The 11,314-nt window shown below is 46.5% G+C and overlaps 1 protein-coding gene across 1 annotated transcript; it reads left to right on the top strand.

The window, feature by feature from the left end:
• Nucleotides 1-9,547: 9,547 nt before the first annotated feature.
• On the top strand, nucleotides 9,548-11,053 carry LOC116588072 (UL-16 binding protein 5-like). The gene is given in 4 exon segments (XM_032338764.1): nucleotides 9,548-9,587; nucleotides 9,590-9,780; nucleotides 10,001-10,280; nucleotides 10,929-11,053. Coding segments are annotated over 4 exon segments (636 nt in total).
• The last annotated feature ends 261 nt before the right edge of the window (nucleotides 11,054-11,314 follow it).

Raw genomic sequence — 11,314 nt, 5'->3', positions numbered from 1 at the left:
TCAGATGCTTAGCTTCACCAAAGCCCCTAGAAAACTTTTTTTAAAAACTTGTAACTGTAAATTCTTTCCCCTCTTAACAGCTGTATAACCCATGACCATCTTTCTTAAGGCCCTGGGAGCCATCTCTTTCAAATGTGGGTATCAAAAAAGATAGGATCCTCACCTCCCAGTCTCTCTGCAGGAAGGAAGGAACTTTGATAAAAGACCATCACCTGGGAGGCTGAAGCAACAGAAACATTTTCTACCCCCCCCTTTTTTTGAAAGAAGTAGCATGATTTTATTGAAAAGCTTTAGTACAGGGTTGGATGATCATTAAATCCCTGTTCTAAACCAATACAAGCACTGCAAATGATAAACTCCTGAATCTAGTGGGCATCTAAACAGAGGTGAGTTCTAGCAGGAGTATCGGCAAGTTGATTAATGCACTTTCAGTTGGAGGGCGAGCAGCATTGGTGTGTATGTATTTCTGTGGTTCCCTTTCCTGGCTGTATACATATGAGTCCAGCTCCATTCAGCAGAATTGGACGGAACTCATAAATCTGGTGGTTTCCTTTAATGTTTGCACACAAACAGCAAGGGCTACACATGTTGTAGGATTGGGCCTCTCCTGAAGCCTGAAGCCTCATTCATCTTTTTTTTTTTTTTAGAAAAGGGAAGTGTGTTTTAATAGCCTTTTCAAATCATGATGATCATGATGGGTGTTCTTTTTTTTTTTTTTTTTTGAGAATTTTTTAAAAATTTCTTTTCAGTGTAACAATATTCATGTTTTTGTACCACATCCAGTACTCCATGCAATATGTGCTCCCTACCACCACCTGGTTCCCTCAACCTCACATCCCCCACCCCTTCAAAACCCTCAGATTGTTTTTCAGTGTCCATAGTTTCTCATGGTTCACCTCCCCTTCCAATTTCCCTCAACTCCCTTCTCCTCTCCATCTCCCCATGTCCTCCATGTTATTTGTTATGCTCCACAAATAAGTGAAACCATATAATAATTGACTCTCTCTGACTTATTTCACTCAGCATAATCTCTTCCTGTCCCGTCCATGTTGCTACAAAAAACAATGTATAGAAATCAGTGGCTTTCTTATACACTAACAATGAAAATACAGGAATCCATTCCACTTACTATAGCACCAAGAACCATAAGATACCTGGGAATAAACCTAACCATACGAGGATCCATATGAGGATCTGTACTCGAGGAACTACAGAACACTCATGAAAGAAATTGAAGAAGACACAAAAAGATGGAAGACCATTCCATGCTCTTGGATCGGAAGAATAAACATTGTTAAAATGTCTATACTGCCTAGAGCAATCTATACTTTTAATGCCATTCCAATCAAAATTCCATCAGTATCTTTCAAAGAGCTGGAGCAAATGATCCAAAAATTTGTATGGAATCAGAAGAGACCCCAAATCGCTAAGGAAATGTTGAAAAACAAAAATAAAACTGGCAGCATCATGTTACCTGATCTCAAGCTTTACTACAAAGCTGTGATCACCAAGACAGCATGGTATTGGCATAAAAACAGACACATAGACCAGTGGAACAGGGTAGAGAGCCCACATGGACCCTCAGCTCTATGGTCAAATAATCTTCGACAAAACAGGAAAAAATATACAGTGGAAAAAAGACAGTCTCTTCAATAAATGGTGCTGGGAAAGCTGGACAGCTCTATGTAGAAGAATGAAACTCAACCATTCTCTTACACTGTACACAAAGATAAACTCAAAATGGATAACAGATCTCAACGTGAGACAGGAATCCATCAGAACCCTAGAGGAGAATATAGGCAGTAACCTCTTCGATATCAGCTACAGCAACTTCTTTCAAGATATGTCTCCAAAAGCAAAGGAAACAAAAGCGAAGATGAACTTTTGGGACTTCATCAAAACCAAAAGCTTCTGCACAGCAAAGGAAACATTCAACAAAACAGAGGCAACCCACGGAATGGGAGAAGATATTTGCAAATGACAGTACAGACAAAAGGCTGATATCCAAGATCTATAAAGAACTTCTCAAACTCAACACACACAAAACTGATAATCATATCAAAAAATGGGCAGAAGATATGAACAGACACTTCTCCAATGAAGACATACAAATGGCTATCAGACACATGAAAAAATGTTCATCATCACTAGCCATTAGGGAGATTCAAATTAAAACCACATTGAGATACCACCTTACACCAGTTAGAATGGCCAAAATTAGCAAGACAGGAAACAACGTGTGTTGCAAAGGATTGGAGAAAGGGGAAACCTCTTCCAATCTTGGTGGGAATGCAAGTTGGTGTAGCTGCTTTGGAGAACAGTGTGGAGATTCCTTAAGAAACTAAAAATAGAGCTTCCTTTGACCCTGCAATTGCACTACTGGGTATTTACCCCAAAGATTCAGATGTAGTGAAAAGAAGGGCCATCTGTACCCCAATGTTTATAGCAGCAATGGCCATGGTCGCCAAACTGTGGAAAGAACCAAGATGCCCTTCAATGGATGAATGGATAAGGAAGATGTGGTCCATATACACCTTCATCTTTTTGAACTGAAACCATCAAATACTTGAGGTCTACATTGCCACCTGTGGGGCCAAGTCTAGTAGAATTTTCTGATATATCAGAACTACTTGAAAACAAAAAGGGAGCCTAAAAGAAACAATCAGATGTTAATTCAATAATGTTAATGAAAATTTTTATCTGAAGATCATTTTGAAACTAGCTCTCTATCTAAGCCTCAATCTTAAGAAGAGATAACATGTTTAAATCAACTTTTTTCAGTCCTGTCAACGTGTCTATGCTTGTATGCCTATGCTGCATACCTGTGCGTGTTTGTAACTGCATTTCCATTGGTCTGTGCATAGAAATCGCAAGATATAGATAACCCTCATTTATGGATACTAAAAATTACATACATCTGAGTAGGCTCTTTACATGATCAAATCAGCTCTTCTTAGATAGAGTCAATCTATATGACACAGCTGCTCTATTAGGCTAGAATACCATTGTTTGTCTCAAAAACCATTTTAAGGAACAGAAAAATGCTAGTCTCTGCAAAGACCAAAACGAACATTTTCTCCCAGTTCTAGAGAATGGATGTCCATGATCAAGATCCATGCAGGTTGTTTCTCCTGAAATCTCTCCAGGGCTCCCACATGGAGGCCTTCCTGCTGTGTCCTCACATGGCCTTTCCTCTGTGTGCACACACTTCTGATGTCCCTTACCCTTCTCAGAAGGCACCAGTCCAACTGGATCAGGACCCCACACATATGACCTCATTCATCCTTACTTACCCCTTATAGGCCCTGTCTCCAAATACAGTTACCCTGGGGGTTAGGGCTTCAAACTATGACTCTTGGGGGGACACAGTGGAGTCCATAACAGCAACTAAGTTTGACGGGAGCCACTAATTACAGAGTGGTCTAATTACAGAGCAGTACCTTTAAAAGCTCAGGAAATAGGGACGCCTGGGTGGCTCAGTTGGTTAAGCAGCTGCCTTCGGCTCAGGTCATGATCCCAGCATCCTGGGATCGAGTCCCACATCGGGCTCCTTGCTCAGCAGGGAGTCTGCTTCTCCCTCTGCCTCTGCCTGCCATTCGGTCTGCCTGTGTTCACGCGCTCTCTCTCTGACAAATAAATTAAAAAAAAAAAAAAAAAAAAGCTCAGGAAATAAGTCCATGTGCTCAACACATCCTGTTGCTCAACCTCCAGGACTTTCCCACTAGCTTCCTTGCCTCTTAAACACACCCTGCCCCTTGTTTCAGTGGAGCGGAATTGAGGCTAAGTACAGGCCTCCCCCCACCACATTACAGCAGCCTTCAATAAAGTCTTCCTGGTCTGTTCAATGGTATCTCATGCACCTTGGCTTTCAAAATTGGTATGTACAGATGTAGATTGGTTCTGTTTCCTACTAACATCCACCATAAATTTCTGCATACCTTCCTTCCAAAAGTTACCTTGGTTGTTATGGGTGTCTGTGCTTTATTTAGCAGAGATTACCTTGTTCCTTCAGAGCTCTCAGGGAATTATATTGTGTTGGTGCCAGAACAATTTTAGGAATACGTTTTCCCCCAACATTTATAAGACAATTTGAAAAACATACAGAGAAATTGCTAGAATTTTATAGCGAGCACTAGTATACTGATCCCATAAGATACTACAGTTAACATTGCACTATACATACTTTATCACAGATTATCCACCTGATCATTTTTCTCTTCGTCCTTCAAGGTATCCTATTTTCTGCATCTCAAAGTGGAAAACATTAAAAAGTTGGTCCAAATGCTTCAGCATGCATGTCCATAACTAAAGTTCTTATCTGCCTCTGAATGTGACGATAAAGAATTAGTGAATCTTATGATAACCAGATTGTCATAAATATTTAATATCAACAAGGAACTACAGCATACTCATCTTAATAAAATATTAGTTAATGCTAGCCTATTGGTTTCCAAGTTTACTGAGGTCGTTCTACTTTGCTCTTAACAGTGTTTCTGTGTAGATGTAATCCCTTCCTGTTGGCTTCTGAAATTATAGGAGGGAGGTTGTGTGGAGCAGGGCCAGATGTCTGTGCCCCACAGAGAAGAGGAAGGGTAAGCCAGTGGAGAACAGCACATTAGCACACTTGCTTTGTATACCCAGGCCTTCCAGTGTGGTCTACTTACTGATTCCCACCCTCGTGCTCATCTTTGTACTGGCTCTGGCTCATGCCTTTGTCTAGATTATGTTTTCTGTCTGAACAAATGGTAAAATTCCTGTAGGGCTCAGATAGTGTCACCTGTGTTTTCCCAACCATTTCTTATGGAATTAATTTCCTCTCTTCTATGTTCTAAGAGTTCTGGCTACTGTAAGAATACTAACCAGTGCTCTAGGTGAGTGGACATCTAGCTGGCTCTCACCTTGGGTTCATTAGCTCTCTTAGTTCTCTTCCTCAGAGAAAACAGAGCATTCTTGTTGCCTTGACTCTCTAGGAGAAGATCTTAAACATTCTAGGTGTTCAGTGAATATTTAAAAAATTGATGATGATGGAATTACTTTGGACGTAGCAGATGCTGAAGATAGCCTCTCCTTGATGTTAGGGAGTTGAAAAAAGCTTTCAGTGGATGTCTCTCAAGCCTACAATCCATGTCCATAACCTCGTCTCTGTTCTCCTGAGTACCCGCTCCCCCGCCCTCTCTAATGGAGTCTCCTCTTGATCTGTAACTAACCAGGTATACAAAAGCTCCCACTCTTTCCTCTGAAATTTCATGTCTTGGACAACCTTGGCTCTGAAGGGGAGAGAAGAGTCATGGTATTTCACTTTTCTTTGGAGTCCCTACTGGCAGCTTCCTCAGATGCAATGAGGCTCCTGTGACAATTTTTTCAAAGGTCTTCAGGCTTTCTCTGAGTCTTCTTTCAATGTGCTCCCAGCGTCCATCTACTTTCTGTTTGCAAAGCCACCTGCACAGTTTGTTCCACTTCCAAGTACAAAATCTGTGAATTATGATATTGAATTGCACTGAGACTGTGAATTGTGGCATTCTCTATGTCTGACCATGGGGGAAGGTCTGAGGTGTGCAGACACTGGGGAGAGCTTAGCCCTAAGTGGAGCTTCCCTAGGTCCTTCAACAAGTACAGGTTTCTTTTCTGAAGACCTGAGGATTATGGGAAGACCAGAGAGTTCAGCTCAATTCAGTAATAATCAAAACAATGAGCAGACAGTCTCCTGGGTGACTCAGTAGATTAAGCATCTACCTTTGCCTCAGGTCAGGTTATGATCCTGCTCCTCCCTCTGCCCTTCACCCTACTTGCACGCACTCTCTCCCATTAATAAGTAAAAGTTTAAGAAAATGGTTAGTCATTGTTTCATTTTGTTTCTCCATTGGACCACAGGGAGCTGTCTCTTACCTGGGCTCTGGCCATTGCCAGCTCTACAGTGAATATTGAAGGCATTCTCCATTAATCCCCTGTCTTATCCTACTGGTTCCAGGTACATGGAAAAAAATATTTCCTTATGTTTTCCTCTATCCCAATGCCACCTAAATGACCCCTGTTTGAGATATTCCTTCTGGATTCTGACTCTCACTCCTCTTGTGTACTGTCCCCCTCTGTCCACAGGGGCAGCCCTGTGAAGACAAGGATGACCCAAGTAAAGGAATGGTGACAGCCTACTTACAAAATGGCTCTCAGTGATTCTGTCCCCTTGGTACTTATGCCCTGTGTAATCCCAACCACACTGAACAGGGATGATGGGTGCAGCTCTCAGGATAGAATGTAAATGCTAAAATATGACTTTCAAGTCCACATCACAAAAGACATTGATGTTTCCACCTTTCTCTCTAGGTTCTCTCACTCTGGGGAAAGCCAACTGCTGTGACTTTTTTTTTAAGATTTTATTTATTTGAGAGAGACAGCAAGAGAGAGAATGAGAGAGCACCAGCAGGGGGAGGGGCAGAGGGAAAAGGAGAAGCTGACTCCATGCCGAGCAGAGAGCCTGACACAGGGCTCTTGGGAACCTGGCCTGAGCCTATGGCAGATGGTTAACTGACTGAGGCACCCAGAGGCCCCCCAACTGTCAATTTCCTCACGTAGCCCTAAAGAGAATTCCTTGTCATAAGAAGCTGAGGTCTCCTACCAACAGCCATAGAAGGGATCCAGCCTAGAAGCACCACCTAACCTATATGCCCTATAGCCCCCCTGTAGCTCCAGTCAAACCCTCTGATGAGAGCGACTTCAGTTAACACTTAACTGCAGCCTCATGGGGAACACCGAGCCAAAACCTGCCTGTGGTCCTGCTCCTGAATTCTTGACCCACAGAAACTATGGGAGATAATAAATGATTATTGGTGTTCTAAGCCACTAACTTTTGGGGAAATAACAACACATATAAAGAAATGTAATATAATACATTATAACATAATTAATAAAAGGAAATAATTTTTCCGTGTACCCTGAACCAGTAGGATAGTATAAGGATCAATAGAGAGTGCTGCCAGTAGAACGATCTGGCAATTCTCAGGGTCCCTGCTAAGAGACAGCTAGCTCCCTGTGGTCCAGGAGAGAAAGAGAAAGTGAAAAAATTTCTGTCCATTGTATTGATTACTACTGAACTCAGTTGAACTCTCTGGTCCTCACATGATCCTCAGTCTTCAGGAGAGAAACCTGCATTTGTTGAAAGACCTAGGAAAACTCCACTTGGGGCTAGGCTCAACCCAGTCTCTGCACACCTCAGACCTTCTGCTACTTTCAGAGTTGAAGAATGCCACAATTCACAGTTTCAGTGCAATTGCAACGGATGATATATTCTAGGATATACGGCAGGAGGGGGCGGGTTCGGGGCGGAGTCAAGCCCCAAGTGAGAAATTTTCTGTAGAAACGGCAGATGGCGGATGAGTGATGCTGCGAGGAGCTTCCTGGGGCGAACGGCCGGGGCTGGGGTCTCCGGCTTCCGTCTTGGCCTCCTGCTCACGTTTTTCCTGCTGCTCTGTGCTACAGCAGCCCTGAGTTCAGAGGTGGAACCCGGGGTTGGAGCTGGGTGTTGGGGAGTGAGGAGTTAAGACCAGGGAGCGGAGACGGTGTCTGTGGAGAGTTTTCGGGTTTTCGTCTTCAGACCCGGACTCCTCAATTATTCTCTGCGGGCCGCTTTCTGCCTGGAGGGTGTCTGTGGGCGGTGGTCTCCTGGGCAAAACAGAGGCAGCTTCCGGGCACCTGGCGGGCTCAGTGGGTTAAGCGCGGGACTCTTGATGTGGGCTCAGGTCCTGCTGTCAGGGTCCCTAGATGGAGCCTTACCTGGGTCTCTGTGCTCAGTTTGAGCTCTGTGGGAGATTCGCTCTCTCCCTCTCCCTCTGCCCCTTCCCCTGGCACTTTCCAGAGTAAATCAATAAATCTTAAAAAAAAAAAAAAAAAAAAAAAGAAGAAGAAGAAGGAGGAGGAGGAGGAGGAGGAGGGGGAGGGGGAGGGGAAGAAGGAGGAAGGAGGAAGGAGGAGGAAGGAAGGAGGTGGGGAGGAGGAGGAAGCGGGGCAGGAAGAGGAAGCGAAGGGATAGTGGAAAAACCTGAAAAGTTAGGCCAGGAGCTGGGGGCCAGGAGCATAGCCGAGGGAGAAAGGGCCCCGCTGGAGATCTGTGGTCCTCCCAGTCCCTGGAGCCTCCCCTCCGAGCCCAGCTAGACCCGAGTCCCCCAGCCCCTAACTCTGGGCATGACTCAGGGCTTTCCCAGGGAGCGGACCGCCACAGGACCCCGTTTCTCAAAGCCTCTCCCAGGGTTCTCCTTGTATGAGTCAGCGTCCCCACGGCCCTCAACCGGTCCGAGTGGGTGGACTTGCATGCACACTTGGACAGCGGATTACCCCCTCCCTCCCCCTCCCTCCCCGTGGGACTCCAGGTGCTCCTTCACCAGCACCTCCCAGCTCAGGATGCACAGCTCTGATGTCCTCTGGCCAGACACCTCCTCCTTCCCTGTCCCAGGATCATATATGCCTGCAGCCTCTTTTTTCCTTCCTTGGAGTGTCATTGCCTTCTTGGAACACTAACTTCCTGATACTCAGATCAGGATGTCACAAAGGGCACAGAGCCCATTTTCCCACAGGGCTCTGTGGTATGGATTCTAAGGGTCCTGGGGCCCAAGGAGCCAGTCCAGCAGCACCTTCATCATGGATTGTCTGTGGCTGCTTGTCGGTTACAACAGCATGTTGAGTGGTTATAACAGAGACCTATGCAATATTCAGTAGACACAGAAAATCCAATAGGGTTTGTCACATCCTTGCATCCTAAGAGAGGCTTTAAGGTTGGTACTCATCTCTGTCCTTGCATCCAGGATAAGATGCTTTTCTATTTATTTTCTTTGTAAGGGGCCCTTTAGACCTGTCCTTGAGCATAGTAGCAGGACATGTTTTTAGTTTTGTGTTTGGCATTTCTTGCTCTATCTGTTCTGTCATATGCACTTCTCTGAGCTTCTACCTGCCTTGGCAATGCTTGCTGCTCTAGTCTGTGACATGTGGACCACCCTTTCCAGGCTTCCAAGACCCATCTTAAGGGCAGGTTATCAGGATCTCAGCAGGGCCCTGCTGAGTCCTGTGACCCATGATCCTGAACTCTCCCTCACCTGACTTTGGATTCTGTCCTCACCCTGTACCCACAGGGCCCCAACTCCTCAGGAGCAGCCCCCTCCGTGTCCCTCATCTTCCTACAGGACACTGGCCTGTGTCCTGACAGTCCTCTGACATGCAGACCTCTTCTTGCCATAGCCAGCCTGGCCTGTACCTGCAGTGGGTAGAGACCGAGTGATGCTGGGTGCAGCCTGGTAGGCACAGGATCCTATCTGGGGCTGTGTGACATCCTGCCAAGCAGAGACATCCTGATCCAATCCCAACAGGGGAAGAGCACCAGCCTCCAAGGCTATTGGAAACCATATTACAGGGACAGTCCTTACTCTGCCAGGTCAGCCCTCCAGGGATGTCACTGCTATCACCTGGCTGGCAGCGGGGTGCCTGCTGCTCTTTCTCTTCCAGCCCCAGCCTCCACCTGTGTCTTCCCCTCGCAGATGCTCTTTCGCTTAAGCACAATCATCTCATGACATCTCTGGCCAGGCCTGGACAGCGGAGGTGTGAGATTCAGGCCAGGTCAATGGAAACGAGTTTCTTTATTATAACTGTGGGAGCAAGGAGGTCAAACCCAGTGATCCTTGCGGGATGAAGTTGAAGGACACAGGATTTTGGGACACACAGATGGAACCTCTGAAATACCTGGGGGAAGAGCTCAGAAAGAAACTGCTGGACATCACAACAGGATTTATCACGAAGAGCTGTGAGTCCGAAGGCCCAGGGCAGAAGGAGAACACTTTGGCAGGGCTGGGGAGATATGGTGTTCATGTAAAACTTAGAAGTGGGTCCCACACACATGGCCCAGCAGCTGGGGCAGGCAAGAAGGCCAGAGCAAGACCAGAAGGGCCAAAGGGGAGCAGTGGGTGGGGCAAAGGATTGGTCAAGACCAGAGGCTGACCTGTTTCCCCTGGTGGGGGCGGGGGCAGATTCCCTCACCCTACAGGGTAGACTTATGTGTGAGCGTGGGGCCGATGGACACACCAGAGGATCCTGGTGGTTTGCCTTCAATGGACAGTTAATCTACCTCTTTGATGTGGAAAACAGAAAGTGGACAGTGGTTCCTCCTGGAGGCCAAGAGTTCAAAGGCACGTTGGACAATGACAGAGAGCTGACCAAGCTCCTTGTGTGGATGTCAAACGGAGATTGTAAGTGCTGGCTCCAGCATGTATGGGAGCACTGCGATGAAACCCATGAAACCACAGGTAACTCAGAAGACTGGATGGAGTGCTGGTTCTCATGAAATGACCTTGCCCTACCCCATAGTGTGTGTGTGTGTCTGAGAAGAGAGAGAAGTTGAACCATCCATGGGATATTCTTCTTGGCAGAATAATGGCTATAGGAATGTTCCAGAATTTATCCTTTCCCTTCCCACCTCCTGGATTTTTTCAACACTTCACATACCTAGTGCTCAGGTAGTTCTTGGATTTCTTGCTGGCCCCAAACAGGGGAGCATCAGTCTGTTTCCAGAGATGGTCTTATGTTCCTTTTTCTGAGAATTACTGCCTTTTTCATGTCACTTGGTGTATTGTCAGAGATCCTTCAGTGCCACCTGGACTGTCAGATCCTCAGAGGTGGTCGCTGTCACCATCCTTGTCCTGCATCACCTCCTGTCTGTCACAGCAGGAGCGACTGCTTACATTGCAAACCCTGCTTCCCCTTTTGGCAGGAGGAGCCCCTAGGGGACAGGGCACATCCCCTCCTCCCTCCCGACATCAGGACTGGTCACAGCAGCTGCCCCAAGGACAGTGATAGACACCGTCTGCCTGGGAGGTTGCACCTGCAGGAGCTGAGGAAGCTTCCCCCAGTTTGGGGTCCTGACTGAGGCTCTTATCCTTGCATTTTTATTTCAGTGCCACCAACCACGCGACAAGACACAGCCCCAGGCAAGGCCACGGCCATCGGACCCTGCACCTGGATCTTTCCCCTGCTGCTCAGCTGTGCTATCATAATGGGCATCCTTGTCGGAGACCATTAGATCCACAGGTAGTGAGAGAGAAAGGAGGGGCAGATGGCCTGGTGTGAGCACAGGGAATGGTGGATTCCCAGCGTCACCCCTGCCCACTGCCTGAAGCTTCTCAGTGGGCAGTGGGACTAGATGAATGAGATCTCATATCACGTGTTGGCCACAGCTTGGACAAGCTCAGCCCTGAGCTCTGATATGGCCTCAGTCACTGATAAGGCCACTGGGAAAAGGGAGGGGCCCAGACCACCGCTTAAGGCCTGTTGGTGCTAAAGG

Source organism: Mustela erminea, chromosome 4 (assembly GCF_009829155.1).
Source record: "Mustela erminea isolate mMusErm1 chromosome 4, mMusErm1.Pri, whole genome shotgun sequence".
Taxonomy (NCBI): Eukaryota; Metazoa; Chordata; class Mammalia; order Carnivora; family Mustelidae; genus Mustela; species Mustela erminea.
The sequence above is the reverse complement of the archived record's forward strand: the minus strand, read 5'-3'. Positions and strand labels throughout refer to the sequence as shown.